Genomic DNA, 27161 nt, shown 5'->3' on the forward strand with positions numbered 1-27161 from the left:
GAGGCGGCGAGCGGGGAGGCTGCCAAGTGCCTCAGAAGTTTGCTGGCGGAAACCGGTCCCTCTATCGGCTAAAGTCTCCTGGCTCTCCTCAGAGGAATACGTTGTTGCCTAAGATGAGTGGCTGTAGGAAGCGGTGTAAGCGTGAAATCATGAGGTTTGCCCAGTACCTCCTCAGGCTAATCACAGGTTCTCTTCACACAGGTAACGACCGTTTTTCTTTGTAGCTGTGCAGCATGAGAATCGCCTCAGTTTAAACTAGCGACGGTATTGCTTTGTTGTAATTCTCTTCGTCTCGTAATTAATAATAAAAACTGAATTGTGGCTGAGGACAACAAAAACGGGCATCGCGCGACGTTACCAACGGTGCAGCGTTTAGACGCGCAGCGCACCGAGACACTGCACCCGGAGCAGCGCAGGTGCCGGTGCTTCACCCGCTCACGTGCGCGCAGCGGGGCGGCTGGGCTGAGCTGAGCTGGGCGCCGCGCGGGCTGCTCGTCCTCGCTGCCCGGCACCGGTTGACCGTCACTCGCTGCATTGTCTTTCTCAGGCACTTGTTCCTGCTTAGCGTAACAACTGCAATACGGTGCTGTCGTGTGTCGCTGTAAAGTTTAAATAATGCTCGTGCGTGCTTTTTGCCCTTTAAGAATTTTGGGGCTTAGGTGTGAGTTTAAATTGTTCTTAGTTTTTCTTTGTAACCGGATACGTTGTTCTGGATGAGGTTTTTAAGCTAAGTTGAGCAAGAAGTATGATTTTCTTTCTAGCACTTTAGAAAATACACTTTGCTTGTAAATGAGCGTTTAATACGGCTTTTCCTACTGACTGTCAAATGTGACAGCTTATATCGTGTCATTCTGCATTGGTAAAGCACTGCTCTGCTTCTATCTAGACTTCAAATGTCCTTTTCTTTGGAAAACTCATCAAGCAGAACTTCAGATCCAGCCTTAGTAGATAATAACTAATGATGCTAAAGTGATTAGTGAGAGCTAAATGCCATTCACTTCACTGAAAACATCTTGAAACTTTCTGCTGTTGCTGATAGTGTTTTTCTTATGTCTCAATAATCATTAATGGAAAGACTTGAAAGCAAAGTTGACTTTCACCAGTGCTTCATTGATAAATGGCAATTATCAGTATTTTAGGATACAGTGCAATAGAAATCATTGGCAACCAGTACGAGGGTTCTTGTGGCTGATGTGAAGCTAGTATAATCTAGTTTAGCTTTTCAGTAATTCAGTAACACTGAATGTTAGATAATGTGGAATTTCTCTGAGTACTTCTGTGCTATTCTGAGTCTCTTGTGGTTCCTCTCTAGTGTACTGTATCAATTCAGATTTCTTTAAAACAGTGGCTTCTTGTTCCTGTGAGTTGCTATGGAAATTAAGTAATATACAATGCAAGAAGAAATCTGTATTAGAAATAAAGGCTGAAACTCCTATTTGTCAAAGTCACTCAAATTTTTCTTTTCCTGTCTACCAAATGGTAGATGCTGTTTTCAGAGTGATATTTCTATTGTGAGCTTTCTGAGGTCACAGTTCAAAGCCATTTTAAGAATTGCTGTGGATACTGGTTATGTTACTACTAAAATGTTGTTTCATTTATAGTTAAGCAGCACTTTCAGTGGTAAATATTGGAAGGCTAGTAAAGCGGTGTGAAATACACTACCCTAAAGGAAATAAGCAAACCTTTGTCAACACTTGTGTATACTTTCTTGTCTCTTTCACAGAGTTCTTAGGAACTGAGAAAGTATAGAAGATTCCATTCCAGTTTTATTACAGATAACAGTTGTACCTTACTGCTCTTATTAGGCTAACAGGGCCTAGTATGTTCAGATGTGCCAAATAAGTCCAATATGGTGTGATAATAGCTGAATTGTGGAAGTATAGAGCTCCCCCTGTTCAGTTCTTGCATTGCCATCTACTCATCAACCACAATGGTTGTAATAGCAGTTAACCTATCCCTCTGCATAACCTAATATGTAATTCATCGTGTTGATAATGAGATATTAATAAGATGGATGAGGAAGTTTAGTTGAAAGTGTTAGAAAAGTTACTTGTGTGTTGAAGATAGTGCTCTCTGAGTGTTCATTCCAAAATACAGAATTGCTTTCAGAAACTGAAGTGTGTGCTTACTGAGGCTTTCACATGCAGGCAGTCTGCTCTGCTTATGTGACTCAAGTTGCCATCTCATTTTTGAATTGTAGATATTTAGTAAGAAGTACAGCAGGGAATCCAATTTACCTTTCCTGTTGGTGAAGTCTGTCTCCTGGTTTCTCTTTCAGGTATTCATTCAACTTTATTCTTAATATTAAGTTGAATCTACACATTTGTGAAAGTTCATGCTCTAAATCTGATCCATACTTTTTTTTCCTGTATGGGTTGGCATGATGATTATAACCTCGTCAATATTAATCAATATAGGAGCTGTTGTAATTCTTTTGTTTACTAATAAAGGTAGAGAGGGCTAGTGCGGAGGTTTGGTTTATTGCCAAGATAAGCAGTTGCTATTGATGATTGGCTTTACTGTTCACATTTTGTAACCATTTATGACATTAAATAGACTAAACATTAAATTGTAATCCCTTCTCAAGTAAGTCCAGATCCTCCTTTTTTTTTTTAATAAAATAAAAAATCATTGCTGTGGTTGAAAGAAAAATGTAATGAGAAGTCTTTTAAACAAAGTTTTTCATTTTCTGTAATTTCTGCTATATATTAAGCTGATGTGATTTTACAGTTTAAAGCAGACTTCTTCATGTACTTGAAGATAGCATAGCATTTCTCAGATGTCATACCAAGCTCTGCTCTTGGTATGTAGGCCTGCTGCCTTTGTAGGTGTGTTGGAAGTGCTTATTCTTCAAAATGTTGTCACTTCAGTTGAGAATTTTTCAGTGTTCAGATGCAACAGGAGTTTGCAACAGGAGTTTGTATAATACAAATACTGAAATTTAGCATTGAGAGAGAAAGAAATGGACTGTCAATTACTTTGAAGTGGAAAAAGCAATTTCAGAACAAAGGCTACGAAACTTTTCTTAACTGTTATAAACAGTAAAGTATGGAAAATAGAGATGTTGAAGCAAAACTGTCATTAATAAATTTTCAAAAGTATGCTCATAATAAACTTTCATCCATGTTCATATTAAATGCCTAGAGGCTAGTATTTCCAGGATGGATTCAAACTCCCAGTTGTTATGATTTTACAAAGAAAGAGAAAAATTCTGACAGTGGTACTGTGCTTCCTTTCCAACAGCCTGAGAAAATCTCATTCTTACAGGCTTATAAAGGTGAATCTATGGATTGCTTTTTATTTTAATCTATATAACCTATAGATTGATGTTGGTTCTCTTCTTAATCATACAGCCATGGCATGTAAACATCGCAGGACCAGTATAGACGGTGATGAGGAGTTTTGTCTTTGCTACTAATTAGGGAAATCATTGAGGAGAGAGTAGATCTGAAGTGAGTTTGAACTCCACTCCATTAAATCATTCAATAAAGAGATCTGTATCATCTGTGTCATCATCACGTTACTTTTTGACATTCGTCTTCAACAAAGAACATGTAAGAATAGGTACCAGCCACAGAGATCCTGAATGCTTTCACAGAATCATAGAATGGGCTGGGAGGAAAAGAACCACAATGATCGCCTAATTTCAACTCCCCTGCTTTGTGCAGGGTCGCCAACCACCAGACCAGGTTGCCCAGAGCCACATCCAGCCTGGCCTTGAATGCCTCCAGGGATGGGGCATCCCCAACCTCCATGTGCGACCTGTTACAGTGTGTCACCACCCTCTTTGTTAAAAACTTCCTCCTAATATCTAAGCTAAACTTCTCCTGCCTCAGTCAGCAATCTCTTGGTTGCTGGGGTTATTTGCTCCAGAGCAGTGCCGGCCAGAACCACAGTTGGCTTTGTACCATATTTGTGTTACAGATGGGTCAAATTTGACCTTTTCTCCCGCATAACTAGCAATAAGACTAGAGGGAATGGCCTCAAGTTGCACCAGGGGAAGTTTGGGTTGGATATTAGGAAAAAGTTCTCCGAAAAAGTAATCAGGCACTGCAAAGGGTTCCCAGGGAGGTGGTTGAGTGACTGTCCCTGGAGGTGTTCAAGAAACACTAGGTGTTGTACAGAGGAACATGGTTTAGTGGGAGATATTAGTGATAGGTGGACGGTTGGACTAGATGATCTTGGAGGCCTTTTTCAACATTGGTGACTTTATGATTCTGTGATATCCTCAAGTAAATTCTGTGGGAGTACTGAGACTGAGTGCTCCACTGGACAGGTTTCTTTTGTGTTCTCTTCCTACCCCACTGTGCAACAACAAATTAATAAGGCAATCTTTAAATTTTGTTCTAGATTCCAGGTGATGTCAATTTCATGATTTTATAATGTCAAGTTTCTGCTTAGCCTTCGGTTTTAGGTATATGTGTTGCAGATGTGTTAATGGAATTATTCTCAAGAGTTGAGGTAATGCATTAAGATTTTAACTCTTACCGTAAATTTTAACAGAAAATGGGATTTGAGTTCTGTGTTCTGAATATAAAACTTGCAGAATATATCAGGGTTGTCCCATTATCAACTTTTTATAAATTGAGCTGTAAGTTAAAAATGAATTCTTTAAAAATCTAAAGGTTAATTGAAGTACTTTATAGGAGTGTAATAGATTTGTTAGTGACAGTAGCTGGATGCTCCAGAACAACTTTCCCTTTACAGCTAGGAGTTTATGTAAAATGAGAATGAGGAGAATATTTATCTCTTAGTTCTTCCATTTAATTATATTGTCTTTCCCTTCTTTCTTTTTGCTAAAATACAAAACTTAAAAACTTCAATCTGTGAATGTCATCTTAAATATGACAAATGAAATGATTTCAGCGATAGGTAAAATTACTTTCCAATTCTTGGCAAAAATTAGAGATGGAAAAAGTATTATACTATTTATGTAGAGAAGTTTCTCCTTTTAATAAAACTGATCCCTAAACAAATTCAGTTTACCTTTCTCTTTGGAGTAGATTCTCTTGCATAGCTTCATGAATGAGCGATGCTGAAAATCCAGGAATATAAAAGGATGTAGAAAATGGCTGTCAGATTGCCACTAAGATGGTCTCTGCAGATCTTGACTTAGAATTACAGTGAGGGAAATATTCCTGCATTATTAATATTAATTCCGTTAATTTTAATAGTAGTGTTTTTCCTCCATGTGGTTTTGGTTGGTTAATTTTTGTTTTTGGTCAAATAAAAACAAAAATACACAGTTTAGCCAAAAGTGTGGAGTTAACTGTTACAGTTAACTGATGATTTAATATGACCACTGGTAAGACACATTGCGCCTTGTTTCCTAACTGGGAGAAATATGAGTTAATAAAATAATATTTCATAGAATCATAGAATCATAGAATCAGCAAGGTTGGAAAAGACCTAAAAGATCATCCAGTCCAACCGTTCACCTATTACCAATAGCTCCCACTACACCATGTCCCTCAACACAATATCCAGTCTTTCCTTGAATACCCCCAGGGTCGGTGACTCCACCACCTCCCTGGGCAGTCCATTCCAGTGCCTGACCACCCTTTCTGAAAAGTAATACTTCCTAATGTCCAGCTTGAATCTCCCCTGCCGTAGCTTGAAACCATTCCCTCTGGTCCTATCACTAATGACACGAGAGAAGAGGCTGATGCCCCGCTCACTACAACCTCCCTTCAGGAAGTTATAGAGAGCAATGAGGTCTCCCCTGAGCCTCCTCTTCTGCAGGCTGAACATTCCCAGCTCCTTCAGCCTCTCCTCATATGGCCTGTGTTCCAGACCCCTCACCAGCTTTGTTGCCCTCCTTTGAACACGTTCCAGGGCCTCAATGTCTTTCTTGCAGTGAGGGGCCCAAAAATGGACACAGTACTTGAGGTGCGGCCTCACTAGTGCTGAGTACAGGGGAATTTGTGGTGATGATTTGTTTTTAGCGATTGCCAACTATTTAAAACAAACAAACAAACAAACCACCAACAGCTATTTAAAAACATCCTAAACAGCAGAGCATGTACACTTTACTTCTAATACATGCTGCTTGATTGAGTAAGTTCACAGGAACTTGAAGATTCTGGCAAACAAGCAGTGGAGGATAAAACTCAGAGGGCTTAGATGATTACAGTCCATGGGCATCTGCCTGACTCTAGCTAAAGCTGAGCTGCTCATTCATCAAACTTTGCTCCATTTTGGGTTCCAGCCTGTGCAGGTACATGGCTGCAGCTTCACACCCCTGTGCTGTGCTGCAGGCTGGCTGCGAGGTGCCAAGCATGATTAATGAGCTGAGAAAGCACCGTTTGGGCAGCAGGGTCTGGCAGAGAGGTTGGCAGAGCTCTGAGGATTAGAAGACCTCTGTGCTTCTGAGCTTGAAAATGAGAAGGTGCTTTGTAGCTTGAGCAAGTAGAGAGTGGTTTTGCTGAGGTGCTTGGTGTGATAGTGTGGCCCTTTAGCATCTATCCCTCAAATCTATTTCCTTTAAAAACATTAGGAATTGTGATTCTAAAGAAAGGAGATATATATATTTAATGCTTCATGACTGACACGCTTGACACATTTCTACTGAAAATGATTTGATGAACTGAAAAGAATTACCAAATGAAACATGTTTTTGTTTGTTTGTTTGTTTCCCCTGTTTCTACCACTATCCTTGGATTGATGGTTCTGGCCTTTGAAAATTTCAGGTAAACTTTGCAAGGCTGAGAACTGAAGTAAAAAAACAACAAGCTAAGAAAACAGAAGAGAAAATGTGAAGCATTTAGTGAATGGATTTTTTAATGGAATAAATGTTCAATAAAAAGGAAAAAATATAAATAGAAGTTAATATTCTAGTTCAGTTCTGATTTCATGCTTAATTGCACTGATCACGTAACTTTCTGAAAGACCCTCCCTGACTTTGCATTCACTGAGATTTATTAGCTTAGTGCACAGCAAAATAAATGAATGAGGAACTACACTTGCTTGTTATGGCCACCTCTACATTACAGGAATAATTTTCTGGAAGTGAAAATTTAAAAGAAATTATGGATGAAGTGCAGCTACTCATGAGAAAGCATAAAAGGGAATACAATTTCTAGTAACCTTTACAAAAGCAATAGCAGTGAAAAATTGCTACTGTACTGCATGTGAATATACAGAGTAAAGAAGTGGAAGTAAGTCATCATCTTTCCACAAGCACAGTGATCCTTAAAAAGAATTGAGCAACTGCATCTTGCTCAGCCGTGCTGTGGTATACGTATGTTGAAATGCTTTGGTTGGAGAAAGGTCTGCAAGTAGTGGTTGTCTGTGGCCTAATAATCTACAAGGCATTACAATTAAGCAATTAAAAGAGTTTTTAAAAGGCAAGCTTTTAATCTCTTTATTAAAATCTCTGCCTTTTTGGTAAGCCATTTTCCTTCTGAGGCACCAGTAGTGGATTCTCACAAGTCGGAAGAGCTAAGACCTGTTATTTTGATTATGGCCCTGTTTCCCATGCAAGAAAGGGCATTTTGTAGTGAGCCCCTCACTACATGGAAGACACTGGGGCGCTGGAACATGTCCAAAGGACAGGAAGCTGGTGAAGGGTCTGGAGTACAAGTCTTAGGAGGAGCAGCTGAGGGAACTGGAATTATTTAGTTTAGGGAAAGAGAAGTCTCAAGGAAGGCATAATCATTCTCTACAGCTCCCTAAAAGAAGATGGTAGTGAGATAGGGGCTGGCCTCTTCTCTCAGGTAACAGTGACAGTGTGAGAGGTAGTGGCTTCAGATTGTGCCAGATTCAGAATGGGTGTTAGGAAAAATTTCTTCTCAGAAAGAGTAGTGAGGTGTTGGAACAGGCTGCCCAAAAAGGTGGTGGAGTCACCACTGCTGGAGGTGTTTCAGAAAACAGTAGGTGTGGCATTGAGTGACATGGTCTAGAGTGGTCACAGACATGGGTTGATGATTGTAATAGATGTTCCTGGTGGTCTTTTCGACCTTAATGACTCTATGATTCTATGAACTTTGCACTTCCTAGCACTTTCTCTGGATGTCTGTGCACCATCTCTAAGGCATTCCTGGAATTAGCTAAGAGGTGCTTTTATTAATCTTCTTAAATCTGCATCTCCTAAGGACAGAAGATGGCAAAAAACAGATGTTTAGAAACTAGAATGAAGCAGTGTTGCAGCTGTTGTCAACTTGCATCTGGAAGTTAGTTCTGTTACTATTGTGTTAGATGTGTTTAAGGGTGCTTGGTAGATATTTGGTTAATTTTTGTTTTTATTTCTAATTTTTAAGTTCAGATACTGGACTTACTATGGTGGATCAAGGTAATTCAACATATGTGCAATCAGAATAGATGAACATCCCTGTCTTTCAGCCCTCTGTACAGTGCTCAGGAAGAGCCGTGCGCTATTCTTGGACCTCTTTGTTTCTCAAACCTTGCAATGAAAATGCATGCAACAAGACAGTGATTAAGGACTTCTTGTTGGCCACAGCAAGAGCAGCCTGCTTTTTTGTGAAAACGCCAGGAGTTGTGGGTGTTCTTTTTCAGACATTTCCAAAATCCTTTCCAAACTGACCTATGCTGAGCATTTTCTGCCCTTTTCCAGGAAGGAGACATACTATTCTCATCCCAGTTCCCCAGTCACATGATTTCAGGAGGTGATTTTTAGTGCTGTGACTGCAAAGCTGTCTCTGCTCCAGGGTGAATTTGATTAAGTGGATGAAAGAGGCTTATCACACCAGGGTTTTAATTGAGCTCTCCTATTGCTCTTGCAGCAGAGTAGTCACTGGGCTGTTCCTCATAGGGTCATGTTGTGCTGAGTTTGGAGCCCAGTGTGGCACATTAGAGGGCTTTTGCTGAAGAATGGCTCTAGCACTCAGAAATAGGATACTGAATGAATAACACCAGAAGAACCCTCTTCTCTGCATTTACATATGGATTCTTGCTAAAAAGCAGAAATGGACATAAAAGACTGCAGTGTTTTCTGTGGGCTTTTTTTCCCTAGCACTTCAAACGGATTTGAATGGGAAAAATATTTTTTACCCAGTCCTATTTAAGAAGAATATTTCTTAAGTCTACGTTATATAAGCCTCCTAAAAAATAGTTCTGTAAATCTTTTCAGTTCTGTTGTTCACTGAAATAAGTTATTATCTTCTAAGGAAAAATTTTCTAATAGCGATGAATCAATGTACATCCACTGTAATAAAGTTTTGTTTCTCTCTTGTAATTCTGAAGGAAAATTTTATTATTTCTTTTAATAAATAGTACAGGGTAAACTCTTGAGCAGGTAATTTGCAGCTCTGTTTGTTATGCGTAAATCCATAAAAAAAACAGTGCTTCTTAGTTCCTGCAGTATGTAATGAAGGAAACAGTAAGGAAACTTTGCTGTGAGTTCTTAGCATCATTTCTTTAGTGACATTTAACCTTTTCTTTGTCAATTCTAATGTAAGTGCAGAATTTCTGCCATCTTAGTTTCTCCGAGTTCATAGGTGACGTTCTAAAACGTATTGCTGAACTATGATAAAGGGACTTTGCTCTGTGTTAAAATGCAGCATTGATAAATGGATCAATGAATCCAGCCAGAGATGGAGTAGCAGTTGTAGGCAACTTTTGGGCAAATCTATGAAGAAGGAATGAACAATGCTTTGAAAGCTTTATTGGAGGCTCCTTTGTTATTATGGGGCTCACAGGGAGCCTTAGCAAGCAGGAAAAATGAATTATTGTTTTGAATGCAGGTTAATAATGTTTCCTTAACTTCTGTTGAAAATATGCATAAAGTAAGAAATGTAGTATATTAAATAAAAAATGTTTAGAATATTGAAGTAATCGTAAATTATGTGAAAGAGCTGACATGAAAAAGATGTTCCTCTATTTATGTGAATAGAATCTAAATAAAGTTATTGTAGAGAGAGCTTGTAACACGAAGATGCCACAAGAAGGTTAAAATATCAACATTCCTGGGGAAATAAAGGGCTTCACATATTTCTAAATGCTATTTTTTTGATGTTGCTGAAAGTTTTTCTTCTGACACAAAATCAGTACCATTCATCCACAGGATCAGGGTTTTCTTTTTTTCTGAAAAATAATTCTGGGTTTAAGGTCTGCATCTGTGCCTCGTGTAGGTGCAGAGGCAGTCTGAATCTCTAGGGTCTCTGTTACTTTTTCTATACACTGTATATATTATCACTTAGAAAATTGTGATTTGCAAGAGTGAGAACTTTGTCACAGGATGCACAGCATACAGTGACAGAACCCTCCTCACAGAATCAATCAAAATTTCATGTGAAGTTCGGAGAATCACAGAATTGCAGGGATTGGAAGGGACCTCAAGAGGTCAAAGTCTAACCTCCCTGCTAAAGCAGGTACTCTGCACCTGGTCACACAGGTAGGTCTTGAATATCTCCATAGAAGGTGACTCCACAACCTCATTGGGCAACTTGTTCTAGTGCTCCATCACCCTTACCATTAAGAAGTTCTTCCGTATGTTTGTATGAAACTTCCTATGTTCAAGTTTTAGGCTTTTGCTCCTTGTCCTATTGCTGTGCACCACCGAGAAGAGCCTGGCCTCATCCATTTGCCTCCCACCTCCCTGTAGTTATTTCTAAATGTTAATCAGATCCCCTCTCAGTCTTCTTTTCCCCAGGGTAAACAGACCTAGGTTACACAGCCTTTTGCTATTGGTACTTTATGCTTTCTGAGTTTCCTGATTATCTTTGATAACTTTGGTAGTGCAGTCTTGTCATTAAAGAGAGGTCATTTTTGTGGGAGAGAATGGTGGATGCAGTAATGTAATGAGGGTGGTGTTTAAGTAAGTTTCATATTTTTAATTGACTGAGATGCCTACTTGTACAGTGTGAGACTCAGAGGAAAAAAAACTTATTAAAAATACTTTTTTTTAAAAGTCCTCTTGGCAAATACATTAGTTAAATTTTGCATGAGTTCTCATCATAATTTTACTAGGGTTTTTGGTTTATCATGTACCTGGCTTCTGTGAACACCTTTTTAATATTATCTTGAAGATGTAAGATCTCCTACAAGCACTTGGTTTAGAAACAGGCTATACTGTAAAAAGTATTCTGAGGGAAAAGAGGAAGATGTATGGAACTTATTAGCAGTTAGCTTTAAAAAACTGCTGGAAAATGCTGAGAAAGCCATAGCTTAGTGCATTTCTGTTACACTGTGCTTCATGCTGGAGTAGATTATAAATGTTTTTCTTGTTCACAAAAAATCGGTCTATCTGTATACCTCACATGCTGCAGCTGCAGATCTACTGTGAACTGCAAGCATTTCTGTAGGAGGTCGCTCAGATTTTAAACAATGCAATTAATTAGAATGTGTATAATAAACCACTGCTACTCACTCCTTTTGGTAGTTCTAAGATTTCCCTTCTCAAGAAAAATCTAAACTGTCTGCCTCCTCTTCCTTTAGTTTTCATATATCCCTCTTCCTTTAAGCAGCATCTGCAGAATTCAGTGTTGTGCAAAATGTTTCAACTTCACGTTTTATTGTACTGAATATGGCATATGGGCTGGATGTCACAGAATACTGAAGTGAAGACTTAGTGAGAGTAGAAGATATCTTGAAGTACAGGCAATACCCTAGTCTTTAAAAGTATTCCTCTGAAATAATCCGTCTCATATTTTTAACACATTGACTCCATCGCATAATTTCAATAAGTTATTTTCCCACACATCCTTCCAATGAGTGTCTTTGAAGTCTTAAGATTTCTTGTGGTATGTTAACAGGAAAAGCACAGACAAAATTGAAGTTGCCATGCTGCTTACCATTTCTATTGAAAAGTTGTTTGAGTTTTTATCTTTCTATTCCAAATCTGAATGTTCATTATAATGAAAGATAGAGTTCAACTTCTCTTGCAAATGACATGTTTAAAGCATCTATAGCCATCCTTAATGATTCCTGTGTTCTCTTACATCTAAAAGTCCACGCTACTGACGTAATTCATAAAGATAATATTAAAACTTCAGCTGTATGTAGGACATTGCACTTGTCATTACGTTTAAAAATACTCTTAGAAGAACTCTCAGGAAGTTTCCAAATAGCACATACAAAACGTAAGGAAGCAGCAATACTAAGATTTCCTCAGCTATATTTGATATAATGCAGTTCTTTATTGTATTGTGGGTGCACTTTTTCTTGAACCACTGTAACTCAGAATATAGAGGCAATGAGGGATAGAGTAAACTCCAAGTAGAAAGACATTTCAGGGATTTTGGTGAGTTGCACATTACCAGTCAGGAATGAAATCCTGTAAAAGTCCTTATAAAAGAGCATTATAAGTGCAAAAATGTCTGCTTGCATTCAAACAGACAGACTGGCAAAGTATGTGGAAGACAAATCATTTAGGAATACCTAACTGAATGAATGTAGTTGACTTAATAAATTCTCTAAATTGAGAATAGCTGGTAGTTGGGAAAGTACTGGGGGTATATCTGTATACTTTTCATGTGCTCTTTTGGCATCAGAAGAGCTACTGCCGGATACAGGATGCTGTGCTAGATGAGGCCATCGTTGGAGTCAATACAGCCATTCTCATGCTAATGTGTTAAAAGAAACTTTTTTTTTACAAAGGATAATAACACTTTTTTGAAGGATAGTAGGGCAGTTTAACAGTCATAACCCCTTGCTGCTTCCATTACTTCTCATTTTTAATTATGAATTTGAGAAAATGTATTGCTCTTCTGGGTTACAGAAAGGAAGCATCCTCCATAACCTGGTCTTCTAGTCTGTGTAAGGTAGTTAGAATAGTAAACTGCAATTACTGTTAAATGCAAGTACTGTTTAATTCACATTTAAATAACAGTTATTTGACCTGGCTTAAACAGACTTTTTTTTCCCTGAAGGGAAAATAATGCTTTTGCTTTGTTGTCATGATATTGCCTGTGATTGAGAATACTGGTGATAATGTTTGAAGTCCTAACAGAAATACACAAGATGAGCCTAAATACTTTCCTACCCCCTCAGGCAATTGTACTTTTTTTGGCATTCTCAAAATGGGTTGGAAGCTTTTTAGTGGAAGCAAAGATGAGAATCAGTAGTAATGTCAATAGAATGTGGTAACTAAACAAAATAAAAGCTACTGTATTTTTGAATCTACCTCATACTTTTATATGTGGCTGTTACATGAAAGATGAAAACTAGGAAAAGAAATGAGAAACCATGGTAATTTCATTGATGTGTTAATATATGCTTTTAGATGATTACAGTAAGCATATTTTTTTTTTGGTTGAATGAATGGCAATTCCTTCAAAATGGGGATAACCACACGTTTATACGTAACAGTGTGCATGGGCTGTTTTGAATGTGAACTTGCATTCATGAAACACATTTCCCCCATTTAGTAGCTTATTTTAATTTGTCCATTCTGTTAGAACAATAGACGCAGGTTATTGTCAGTTCAATACTGTGTATGGATTAAAGTTAAATAATCTAGAAAAGGGCAACAAGTGAACTTGGAACTGCATGAGCACTGAACTAAGTACTAAGAGCACTTCAGTCTTTAATATTTTTCTGAGTTATTGGCACAGATTCAGGTTGGACGTTAAGAAAAACTTATTCTTTGAAAGAGTGGTTAGGCACTGGAACAGGCTGCCTGGAGGAGTCGTGGAGTCACCATCACTGGAGATATTCAAGAAACATTTAAATGTTGTACTAAGGGGCATGGTTCAGTGGGGAAATATTGGTAGCATGTGGGTAGTTGGGCTGGATGATTGATTTTAGAGGTCTTTTCCAACCTCGGTGATTCTATGATTCCATAAAGTCAAGTAGAAACAACAGAACTGAGGAATAATGGTGCTTTGTGGTTATGGAGAAAGTCAGCCTTATGTTGTGTTATGCTGGTGGTTACCTGTTTCTGTGCAGGAACGTAACACAGCTATTTTGTTTCTCAGTATGATGTGGTGACCAGTGTGTATTCTAAATATTTTTAGAGTGTATCGTTTTGGGTTTGTGTTTGTTTTTTTTTAGAATATTTATTGCTTCAGTGTGTAACCTCATTTATCTGACTTCTACTTGCAATACTTGTTATATGTCTCTGAATTTGTTGAGATATTGGCTAAATACAGTGAGATGCTTTGTGGGACACTGAGCTCCTAATTTGCTTCTTGTCTTTTCACAATGACAGCTTCAGTCAGGGAAAACAGCACAATTCTCTTTAATATCTCTTTCAGTTCTGAATTTAAAATATCTATTTTGAAGTAATTTTGAAAACAAATAAACTACTTGGAATTGGATTCCACTGCAAAAGTTGTATGAATTAGGTCAGTTGACAGTCTAACCATTGACTGTCAACACGTTCAGAGTTTGGTTCCTGAGTACAAATTGCAGTTTTCATGTTTTTTATAAGACTGTAATGCTATGCAATTATGTGTAAGCTCTGATCTTTATATGGAGACCCCTTCCACAAACAATGACAAGAAACTAAAGATTTTATTTCCTAAAATGTTTTCTTATGGCTAAAGCTGCTATCCTTACAGACTCTGTTTTCCAGATACTACCCTTCAGTATTTCACTAGGACATGTCAGTAATTCTTTATTTGAAATTCTATTCCAAATAATGTTGATACCACAATTATAAAAATTGAGTTTTGTAAGTATTGCGTCCTCTGAATACATTATTTGAAAATAAGCTTATGAAGTATTACTGGGAAAGCCTCTATCACTTTTAAAATGGGCAATAACTTGTTTTTTTCTTTTGAACTTTTTATAGAATGCCCATCTTAGGCAACATAACTAAATTTAAATATAAATTTAAAGGGTCTGGGATAGGGAAAAATCTGTTTTCACTAGCCAGCATATTTCATTAATTTAGGAAATTGAGTAAAGCTGAGATGAGCTACTAAATTTTGTGTCTCTATTAGTCTGTTTTCTATTGGCAGTTTTGTTATTCTTTAAATCACTTTTATGAGGCATGTGATCAAAATCAAAATGCATTTAGCATTTATTATGTGCAGATCCCTTTGCATACACCCATGGTAATCTTCAGTTTATTTCAGAAAAAATAAATGGTAACTGATTACTCCTATTTGATTTGTGGCAATACTTGTAAAAATCAGCAGAATGTAGATTCCTTATTCAGTTCTTGGAATAGGAATTTAAACTTTTACATTATTTATGCCTCAGAAGTTTTTTCCTGAGATTTTTATTTTAGCCTAGTAGCTGCATTTCACTATGTTATTGAGAGAGGAATTCCTTAAAATCAGGTTTTCTCCTCAGCTGAGTTTCTTGGATCAGAATTTAGTACAAGGTGGGTACTTGGTTTTGTCGTATGGCATATGGCATCAATGTGCTCTCATCCAACTTCACTGAGCCTCCTGGCCCTTCTATGGCCTAACTACCAACAGAAGTGAGTTGGAACTTATGAAATTAGTTAATTACTGTAAATGTGAGTTTAATGATTTTATTCATTTAGTCAGATATCCCAAAATATCATGTGTTTGTGTCTGAACAATTACTAAATAACATTGCTCATGATTTCCTATACTGCAGTCTCACACAACTTTTGTAGACTTCTTCTGTTATCAATTCAGGAAAGGAATAGCAACATATGAGAAATCTAAGAAGTAGTCTGTATGTGGAGATTTCATTCAAATTAAATCTGCTACACTTAAGAGGGATCAGAACTATAGTGACCTTGCTGTAATTTAGCGTTAATTCTCTTCTCACAAAAACTATAAATGTAGTCCAGAGTGCTGGAGCAAACTGCCCAGAGAGGTCATGGAGGCTGCTTTGGGTGCTTTCCTGTGTACCTACTGTAGGGAACCTGTGTTAGCAGGGAGTTGAACTAGATCATCTCCAGAGGACCCTTCCTACTCCATAATTCCATGGAAGTTTACAGTAATTCTGAAGGTCTCAAAAAGAGATTGAATTCATTTTAACTACTTCACCTTACTGATTAATTACTATTTAACTTTACTATGTAGTCTGTGTGCAAAGCTCCTCAGTCATCACATCTTAATGAGAATGAGAAGCCTTTTTGATTTTTTTTTTATCAGCTAATAACTTAAAAATGCAAGCAAAGAAGATTACATGCAAATTTAATGCCAAAAGGAAAGGGGGGAAATGTAAAATAAGACTTTATGTAAAAATGACCTTAAGGTCGAGGAGATGGAGGAGAGAAGGAGATGGAGCGGGAAGAAGAGACAGTACAAGTGGTAGTAGTACATAAAAATGTACATTTGTACACATATGCTGAGACAACTATGTGATTGTATACCAGATTTGTCCTTGACATTAAGACAGCAACATTTTGGTACTCAGACAATAGTTTAGACTAAGAGGAATAGTTAGGACACGTTGTGGCATCATGTCTTCAGTCATGCAACTTTGTGTGAGTGCATCAAAATTATCAAGCTGATAATTCGTCTAAAATGTAACATGTAAGCAGTTATTTCTTCAAAACCAGACTCTCTTTTGAGTTCATGGGGAGACAGCAGTAACTACTGCTCAGTCAGGGAAGACTGAAATGCTGGCAGTGGCAATGGCTGATATTCACTCCTCCAGCTGTGTTTGGTATATCTGGTTGACATCTGGTTTTGGAAGTGTCATCACAGTTAAAGCCTCCCTTCTTGCTGCACACAGGTGCATCTGAGTGCTTCATGTGTCCAAGTTGCTCTGAAAGTTTAATATTGAGTGATAGATGTGAATGGAAGCAGCAGGGCATTCCTGCCCCTGTGAAGAACTACCAGATGAAGTGCTTGAAGCTTCTCAAATAACCACTGTAATCTATTGTGAGAAACTAATTGAATTGTATGTATTGCTTACAGGAAGTTCTGGACTGATCTATTAAATTACTTACCTGTTGTCTGTGCAGGATCATACTGTGTCAGTAATTGAAATGCCATCCGTTTGAAGCAACATAGGAATAGAGTAAGGCTGGTTCTGTTGTGACTAGTCTGCTGAAATGTTTTTATCAATGTGGTCGTATTGTCTACAAAAAATATGTTCATTTTCATGAAGAAGTCAACTGGCCTCTAAAAAAGAGATGAAATTCTCCTAAATATTTTTCTAGGCACTGTGAATGGACAATTTTCTGTGCCTTTTTTTTTAAGAGTGCGAATAGTAGTTTATTTTTTAAATTGTAAGTAGGGTTTATTGGTGAGAAGGAAGATACCATATAATAACAGAAAACAGAGTATCTAGAATTTTCAGTGCTTGAATGTTGTCTGTATGCTTGAATATAAGGAGTATGTTTATCTAAAGCCTGATAGAGCAAAGGAGAGGAGGCAGAAATAGTTGCACCACAGTGCATCAGCAACATGAAATGCAGACTGTAGAGAGGATTTGCTGCAATGCTGAGGCTTTAGCAAGTTCTAAAGCTAGGTGAAAGGAACTGGATTTGAAGGAAAAAGCCTTCAGATACACATAGTGTTTGGAAGGCATGGAAAAGGACATTTATCATTGTCATTAACAATTTATTATAGTATACCCTGGAATATATCAATTATCATAGAGTCATTTGAGTTGGAAGGTAGTTTTAAAGGTCATCTAGTCTAAATGCGCTGCACTGAACATGGACACCCACAGCTGGATCAGGTTGCTGAGAACTCTGTCTATCCTGACCTTGAATGTCTCCAGGGACAGGGCAGCTGCCACCTCTCTAGGCAGCCTGTGCCAGTGCTTCATAATGTATCATGAATATGCCAGGCTTTGTGTTTCAGTCCACACTAAGTGGTGAATATGTGCAGCGCTTACAGCTCCCAACAGATTGAATATGGCATAGGAAACACTGCTGAAGACCAACAGTTAGGAAACTAATTAGCACTCAACTTAGATTTCCTGAATTAGCTGAGTTGTTGGTATCCATTTAGGCTTCGTTTTGGCTTTTTCCTGTTAGCTGATAAAACTGGTATATTAAGATTTAAAATTAATTTTCTTCACGCTGTTTACGCTGTTTTTTTACAGGTAGGACAAGGCAGTTTACACGCAGTAAAGTGCTTTGTCTGACTATGCTTTCTGTGCTTTTTAGTCTAGAGACAACACAATGTCTTGTGCTTTAAATGTACAACTTCCTTGTGTCCTAACAGTTTTTGAAGCTTGCTCTTTAAAGCTTTAATGATGTTGCAAAGATATGTAATGTTTTGCCTTTTTTTTTTTTTTAAATTGCTGCTAAGCTAATATTGTTTTAATAGTCAAGACTAAGTTGCTATGTTTATATTCAACAGAGAGTTCAGCACTCTGGAATGTAAGCTAAAGTTGTCTTTCCTAACTGCCTATTGCTAAGGTTGTCTACATTGCTCCATCTGCCTGCTGTCTTTTATCTCTTCGTTGCCCAGTAGCTCAGTTTTGTGTCATGCTTCTGCAGCTCTTGTGCTTAGCCTTCACTTCAGTGGCATACTGAATATCATGTACAAATTTAGCTAGCTTAATTATTCATTCTCTCTTTCTGAGTGCTTGTGAATACGTTGCACATCAGGAGCTTCAGCACTGACTGCACAGGAACTCCTCCATTGTCACCTTCCTTTGCTGTGTGTCTGATCAGTTTCTGTCTTTTTTTTTTTTTTTTAAACTTGTTTTTGAAATCTGCTTGATAGGTCATCTTTTTGTTTTGGTGCTACCTTATCAACAGTTGAAGCTATGAGAAAACAGTGAAACTAACATGTTAAAGACTGTCTCTATAAAGTGTTGCACCCAAATCAGGGTTTGTAAACATCCTGAAGTGAGCTGATCCCATAAGAGCTGCCTCAAGAGATCAGTGCTCTCCTTACATGCAAGCAAGTTGCTGCATGCCCCTCAATTGGTTAGATGGATTTAAAGCTCTTCATTTAAAATAAATAAAAAAAAAAGTTATTTCCTCTCTCCTCCTTTTGAAATTGTTTTTATTTGATTTCTACAACAATAACAAAACATTAAGACATTAGTAAAGCAGACTAGGTCTGTGAAAGCCACTGTAAATTTACAGTGTGCAGAAAATATGAATCCTGGTCCAATACTCTGTTGTACTGTATACATATACATATAGTAATGTCTTGCGAAGATATTCCAGTGGATGCTACAGGCAATCATGAATATCTGTCATGATAAAACAAGGAGTGTCTGATGAGTGAGATTCTTGTTCCACATCCTGACTAGGACAAGTTATTTTGGCTCATGTGTAAAGAAACTGAAACTCCATTGCCTGTACTCTGCTCAACTCCAAGAACATTTTGATAAAACTGCTGCCTAACTCCCCATACTTCAGACTTTTTTGCAGTCCTGCAGAAGAGATCATTCTGGTGGTACTGCATAGCTTGGTATCCATCTTAAAATGTAGGATCTTAAAATGTAGAATCCAGTTGGCACTGGACTCCAGTCCAGAAGATATCTCGAAGGCATACATTGCCATTGTGCTAACACGTTACTCAATACAAAGTAAAGCTGCTGGGTCAACCCTCATTTCATTTGGTAGTGAGTGACAAGCTTCCTTTAATGTAATTCTGTAGCAGTTAGAGCATTTCCTCATCCCAGCTAGGGGCTGGATACCTCTTCTCACAAGGTCACCTTCCAGACTGGTGCCTTAGCTCTCTGGTTCTGGCCGTCTGTTCTCTCAAGCAGGCTGATGCACAGTATCCTGTCTCCTCTCCTAGTGACACAAAAACATATTGAGGCTACTAAAAATGCATCATGTGTAATTTGTTGTAGATTTTTTTCTTCTAACTTCCTCCCCGGGCTGAGAGCAGTAGCTGTTGGGAATTGATTGCTTAAATTATGTGGCAAACTATGATAAATTTCCAGGCATAGATTCTGAAGTAAACTACTCATTTCAATTGCAGTTTGTAAAAATTTAATCAGATGTTCTGAATCCAAGATCAGTGTTTATTAAGTTTAATTTGTTTCACTCTCAACTATACTGTAAGTGTATGAACCAAATACTGCATAAAAGACCCACTCCTCCTCAAATCAAAGAACCACCAAAAGCCCTCTCTCTCTCTCTCTCTTAAACACACACACACACACACACACACACACACATAAGAACAGAAACTATGTGTTCTAATGGATGGCAAATTAATGCCTATTTTTATTTCATTTTGGAGTGCTGCTGAGAAGGGTTTTCTGCCTCTCGCACTGATGCCTGTGAATGTTCCTTCAGTTTCTGCTATGTTACACGTGTCCTTCATGTTGCACTAAATTCTGTAATGCAGGCTGGAATTCCTGAAAGGAAAGATGATTTGGCATGATAGGAACAGAAAAAAGATTAAATGCACGGGCCATAGCTCAAGACAAGCATTTTGATGTGTTTCTTCCTATAAATATTCAGTATGAAACTCAGTATGAAAAAACATTTAAGCCTGGATATTTTTACCCATAAGGGCCATATGTTTCTTTTTTTGTTGTTGTTTGATTGTTTTTTCTCTGCATTCTTACAAACATATGATTTCAGCCTTGATTTGTTGTAGCTTGATGTTCCCACATCAAGCTATGAAGTGGCATTATGATGACAGGTTTCTTTTGCTCTCAAACATCTAATTAGCAAGCATCAAGTAAGAGAAATTTCTAAAAAGCAAAGAATAGGCCCCAAATGAACGTCAATTACTGATACACCAGGCATGTAAGCTGTCAACACTAGTGATCAGTCTTCTGTGTGATTTCTCCTATGATGCACAGAGTTTACGCCCAGAAACTTGGCTTCCTTAAGGAACAGAAAAAAGTAGTTCAGTAGTAGGAGAATGGTGTAACTTGGTTTTGATTCTTTTTCCCTCCATTTACTTAGGACTTTTTTTTCCTGTGTGCTATTTTATTCTGCCATCACTAGATATACTTGTTTAAAACGAACAAAACAAAACAAAAAAAAAAACACCCTAACCAAAACAAGGAGTTTTATAAGGTTGGGAGTAGAAAAAATACTGTTAATGTGTCTTGAGGCTTAAATAGAATGTTGCATTAGAAATGTTCTCTGGAATGTTGTAGGCTACAGAATTTATGTATGCTCACTGATGGGATACCTCAAGTCCGGGATTTCTCACAGTCTATATGAAGGTTGTATTCTGGTATATATTGGATTACCTTGTCTAATACTGATTTAAATCAGTAGGGAAAAAAAATAGATGCAAACTCTTAAGATCTCCCTGCTCCCACATTCAAAGCTGATTCCAAAAGATTTTGTCTGGATAAGGCTCTTCGGATATATATGTTTTCTGAGATTCTTAATAAATCTCTCAAATAGAAATATGTTCTTTATTTCTATAAGCCTTGTGCAGTGCCATCTGTACTTCCAGCCCATGCTTATTAATCGGTTAAGAAAAATAACTGAACAAACAAAAAATCTCAAAAGAGGTTTCTGAATATATCCAAAGTACTTGTTTTCATAATGGTTTCAAGAACTGAGGCATTGAGTGTAGTAGAAAGATACAGATTTTCTTTTATCTTCCAAATATTCAAACACTTTTGTATAGATGCTATTCGTTTTCCACATAGTTTCTTTGCTTGTCTTTAGAGGTTGAAATAGAAATGAAAGATTCAGTCCTTGACTCTTCTACCCTGTGCTTTTGGGTGATTTAGCTTCAGCAGCTGTCTGCCATATTCATTTGAGAGCAATCTGTTACCTGAAATGCTCTTCATATTTCTTACCCTTTTGGTCCCCTTTCCCTACACAGTGCAAGCATTTCCTTGATAAAATAAAAGCTTTTCTTTGCTTTTTAGCAGAGTAATGGCTCTTCTGTATGTGAATCCTTTCCAGTTTATTGTCATATCCAGTTTATAACTCATAGCTTAAGTTCACCTTCTCCTTAGTTAGCTCCTGCAAATCATGAGTTTCATCTTGCTCTATAGTGATTTTAACTTTCTTTGTGTTTCTATGGGCTTGTAGAACTCTGGCCATTTCAGATAACTGCTTTCAGGTTGGTGGCCCGAGCAGCATTGTCAGTAGTCCCACATAGAATGATAATCATGCAGAGACCCTGTTATCATCTTGCAAAAACATCATCCTCAGCTAAGGAAGCAGTTTGGACATTACAGGGATGAAAGGTGGATCAAAAATGCAGTATGAAACATTCCCTTGCTCAACATATATGCAGTATCATTCCGGTGTTTGCTTTTTGTCTTGATGGTAAGCATGTATTTCTGCTTCAGAATGTGTTTTCTGCATTTTCCTTCTGACATCTTAATCTTAAACTAAGGCATTCTTTTTCCTTGATGAAAATTTATTAACAGTATTCCACTGGTCTTTGTTTTGTTTTAACTCCCAGTGTGATCTGTCATGTAGAATTTAACTCCTCAGATGCGTGAAATTAACTGTGGACTTAAAATAGGCACGTTAGTTATGTTCTTCTTTAGTTCTCCCAGCTAAATATGTTTTCATTTCTTTAATAAAATCTTAATAGTCATCTTGTGCTGGGCTAACTTAAAACTGTAGGAGAAAAGTATAGGACCTATCTAGTTTTGGGATCAGTTATTGTCATTTTGTGCCTTTGTTCCCACCTTGCATTTTTAGGAAAAAGTTTTTGAGCACTTTGCAGCTCCATTTGCTGTCCCTACAGAAATTACACATTCATTTACAAGAAGTTTTTTGTTTGCTTCAAAAGCTTAATTCTTGATACTAAATGCTACATGGAAATTTCTCACAGCCAAGCAGCCTGACAATATCCTTCTCCATACTGTCTTTAGGGTGGTCATTTTTTGGTAATTGGAAACTCTCTAGAAGATGTTTCCAGCTGGTTTTATCAGCTTGTCCTGCTTTTTATTATCCCTCAGTTTACAAACCATCCTCATTACCTTTCTAAAAACCCGATGTAAACAACTGTTTTTCTGTGAATGCTTTGAAAGTCAAGAGGTCTGGTTTGTGCCAGTTTTAATTGAGGCCAATTACTCCTCTGAGTTTTTGGGTGAAGGAACTTGTTTTGCTGTTGATAAGGATAGGATGTATTAGTGTTTCTAGCAGCTTTCAAAGCAGAAAGGTCGATAAAAGTGCTTTGGCAGTGGCTCTCCTGTCGTGCAAAGTGTGGATGGATATCTACATGAAAGGTGTGAAAGCAGAGAAGAATAAAGTATATTGGATGGGAAGCAGCTTTGAAGAACTTAAGTACTCAGAAAATCAAATAGCAAGTGTCATTCCTACTGCCACCTGAAACAGGAGTTTCTTTTAGCATTGTATTTCTGCTTGTTTGAAACTTTCATAGAATAAATGCTGCTGACCCTTTGTTCTAGGAGAGAAGCACACTTCTGGCTACATGCACTGGATGCTTCTACAGACCTTTGGGAATAAAGAAATCCTACTGAGTATAGCAACATCTCAGGGAAGATGTCAGATTCTCTTTTGAATGTGATGAAATATAAGAGATTTATACCTGCCTGTGTCAAGAGGTTGCTGTCTGTAGCTCAGTTCAGCAACAAGAAAATTCTGCTGTCTCCAGGACTGTTGGTATCCATGCTACTGTGAGATCACAGTTTAAGTATGACTTTAGGAGAAAAACTGAAACATTTCCAAGTTATTTTCCATAATGAAGCAGAGTAGCACATCACCACATACGTTTCAACAAGCTACTTCCAGTTATTGCTGTCTAATGGTGTTTCTATATTACTGTTATAGGATTTAACTCTTGAATTCTTCAGTATACTTTAACTGCTCTGAAATCCAAATGAAAGAACAATTAAAATGAGAAGACTACTTTAAATCATAAAATTGTTACTCACTGTTTAAATGGAGTTTCCTGGGTGAGGGAAAGTCCTGGGAAACTCCAGAGTAGTTCTCAAAGTGTTTTGCAACGTATGCTGTAATGTTTCAGTTTCCACTGAACTCAAAGTTTAAATGGCTCTAATGCTGCTTTGACACAAATCCACACACACACATACATATATATATATATATTTATTTATTTATTTTAGAAAACAGACACCTTAATTTGTCAAGCTGTCTTCTACTTTACATGACATCCACAGAGAATATTATGGTTAATGAGGGCATCATTTGAGGCATTCAATTAATTGAGTAGATGCTGTGGTCATTTCACAGTGGTGAACTGTACAGCTGTTCCCAAAATGCTAACAGTCCATCATAATAAGAATAACCCAATTACTGTCTCCTTCCACTTTGAGATTACTGTTGATTTCTATTTATTTAATTAATTTTTATTCGCTTTTGCATACTATCCCCCTGTAAATCTTTGCTTTCCCTAGGATCTATTCCATTTGCTCGCTTATCCTTCCTAACTAAAATCTATATTAATCAACTGTTCTGCAGGGAAGCTTCTTTGCATCTGGAAATGATGTCATTGTTCTGGTTGTACCACAGAGTTTACGGGCAACTTGAACTTTGACCATCACTACAATAAACCCATGCTTGATCCCACCACACAGTGCACTTTGGAAGTGATTGGCACATAATTGTGCCAGAACACAATTGTGTAGAAACATAAATAGGATAAAGATTCAAAACAGCTAGTACTAACAGTGCAAATTGATTTTGTAGCCAATGCAGAAAAAGTACAGTTCTCCTGTATTACTGTATTTTCTAGTTCTGTGATAGTCATTCTTCCTAAGTGCTCAGGAATATTCAAGTCCTTGGTAAGGGATCAGTATTACAGTGTTTTTATTTAAGAAGGAGCTGAAATAGTTACCATTATTTTTGACAGTAAACTACCTACCTACTTCTGTGGCTCTTTATTTCCACAAGATCCTTCCACTGATACTACTTCATTTTTCACTTAGCATCTAGAGTAAGGGAGAGTAAGGGTTGCAAAAAATTGCTAGTTAGAAAATATAACAAATTTAAGGAAAAAAAAATACTTTCTTTAGAAATATACTTGGAAATATACTAAGCAATCATTTTTAGTTTGAGCTTAAGTTACGAAGTGCATCACAACTTATTTAAGGCACCACTTGCCAATACAAGATTAATACAAGGAAGTTATAGTATGCTGTAAACTAAAACTAGTAAGTCTTGTAAAGCTGATGGATGTAACATCACAAAATGTCTGAAATAAATAAATGAAATGTGTAGTGATGTTCAAGGTATGTAACTGAATAGTAGTACTTCTAAGGAAAAGAATGGGAATCGTATGCCAAGGAGAACAGATGGCTCTTCATGTTGATCTGAAAAATGCCAGGAAACTGGAAGAAGAATCTGTGGCTTGTTTTGGAGAGGCTGTAAATGACTACAGATTTTCAGAAGCGTGGGAAACGAGGAGCCTAAAAGGTCTTACAGAAAAAAGCAGAAGATAGTAGATGGTTAAAGTATAATCTCTGAATGTTGAAGGGCTTACTGCACTTCTTTTAAACAGCAAGTTAAAAGGTAGCAATTGTTCTAGTTATGAGTGAGCAGATGTCCTATGAATTTTCATTAGACTGCACTGAAGGGACATCCAGGAGATCAAGGATTTAATAAGAATAAGGAAAACAGACAACTGTGCACCTGCCCTGAAGTTACATGAACAGCTTTAATCTGAAGATAAGTGCCATATGAGAATGAAGTCATAATAGGAAAGCTTGATGGGCTGAATGGGGAAGCAAGAACTAAATGCTAGCACATTTGTGAAACAAAATAACCCCATGATTGATGGATTTTTTTGCAGGCAGGAATAAGTAAGTTGAGCTTTGGACTGAAGGATTGCATTGCAATTTTTTAAAAAAATTATTTTAAATTGTGTTGGTCAGCCACAGCTGATAATTTTTAGTGATCACTTTGTGAGCCGATCTTTGAGAATTTCAGAAGAGAATAAGAGTAGACTCTTGGGCATATTGGTACGTTATTGCTATTTTCACTTTTGTGTTTTCAGATTGTTGTCCTGCTCAGTAAAAGTCACATATGTTATTAATTAATGAGTAAAATAAATTGTCTCCTCAGTTGAAATGTTAACTTGCATTTTCATGAATTTGCAAAAGCAAAAATTTTTCCATGTCATTTCTGTAATGCACAGTGTGTATTAATGATGATTGCACTTTTCTGATATGTTAAGCTTTGTAATAGATTCTGGTTGAAGTTAATGCCATGACTATGCAAAAAGGAAAACTTTTTGAAAGACTAGAGGTAATTGCAAGCCATAGTCAGATCTCCTTTGGTAGGTCTCAGGTCTGTAAGGGGTAAAAGATCATTTTACCTCCATGTGCTAATTGATGTGTTGAAGAATAAAGTGTAGTTTAAAAGTAAAGAACTTCTGAAAATCTTCTTTTCTGGTATTCCTAGTATTTGAAGGTGCTAGGAAACTCTCCAAAGGCAGGTGTTTTTTTTTTCTTCAACTGGGAGTGCAGATGTGATGGATGTGCACCTGCTCAGTAACTGTCAAGAGAGGATCTTAAGGTAAACTGGTGTTGGCATTGGCTGCTGGCTGGATGTCTAGGTGTGTTCTCTGGAGGCTGCAGGGAAGGGGATGTTTGCAGAGAGCCAGCCTCTGTGAGGTGCTCACTGCTGGATGTTGATCCTGAGTGCTGAGCCCAACTGGATGAAAAAACCTCTACTCCACAGATTCTTGGGAAAGTGGCCCATAGAAAATTACCCGAATCCAAAATTCTGCTTCCCTTAATTGCTGACCTTCACTTCTTTAACACACTGAGGGTGGTTAACTATTTCTAGCTGCAGCTATAAAAATATAGGCTATGATTATTTTCCAGCCTCATCCAATTTTTTCTTTTAATTAATCTTTTAATGGTAAATTAAGTTTACTTCTTATGTGCCTACACTACTCTCTTATCTGCAGAGCCCTTATTTTAAAATACATGCCATAAAACATGGCAAACCTGTGGCTCAACAATATGGGATAATACTGGTTTCAAGTTTTTAAAATTTTCTTCTATGGTTTCTTTTGTACTATCCAAAATAGGGCAAGGGGGCTATATATCATGAAGATAAACCTGTCAGAGGAACTGGAAGGTATTCTTTTAAGAGAGAAAACAACAACAACAACAACAACCACTATTAAAGTAATAGATATGCAAAGCCCTGTAAAGTGGTTTTACAGAAATGGCTGTAATTCAAGTCAGGCCTAGTTTGTCTGTATTTAGGCTAAAGCTTTTATGTAGGCTATTTTTGTAATGAAGTTTGATTTTAGTTAGGACCTGCGGAGATTGTCTAGTCTAACCCCTTGCTAAAGCAGGTTCCTCAGAGTATGGAGCTACTGATGTTCCAGTTTGTGGCCCATTGCCCCTTGTTCTGCTGCTGGGCACTGCTGAATGGAGCCTGGCCCAAAGAATTTCAGCAGATTTTTCTTGAGCTCTGTTTGAGAAGAACTGAAAATATTGCCCTGTGCTTTAATTGTTTCTATGTTTTC

At 37.5% G+C, this 27161-nt stretch overlaps 1 protein-coding gene across 3 annotated transcripts in view; it reads left to right on the plus strand.

Annotated features, from left to right (window-relative positions):
* The first annotated feature begins 6 nt into the window (after positions 1–6).
* Positions 7–27161, plus strand: part of KCNIP4 (potassium voltage-gated channel interacting protein 4) — a 284967-nt gene continuing 257812 nt past the window's right edge. For all 3 annotated transcript variants that reach the window (XM_010710336.2, XM_019614932.1, XM_010710338.2), the window contains exon 1: positions 7–201. In XM_010710336.2, coding sequence (XP_010708638.1) covers positions 114–201 — 88 coding nt within the window. In that variant the 5' untranslated portion in view covers positions 7–113. The remainder of the gene's footprint in view (positions 202–27161) is intronic.

This window comes from Meleagris gallopavo, chromosome 4 (genome assembly GCF_000146605.3).
Source record: "Meleagris gallopavo isolate NT-WF06-2002-E0010 breed Aviagen turkey brand Nicholas breeding stock chromosome 4, Turkey_5.1, whole genome shotgun sequence".
Lineage (NCBI taxonomy): Eukaryota > Metazoa > Chordata > Aves > Galliformes > Phasianidae > Meleagris > Meleagris gallopavo.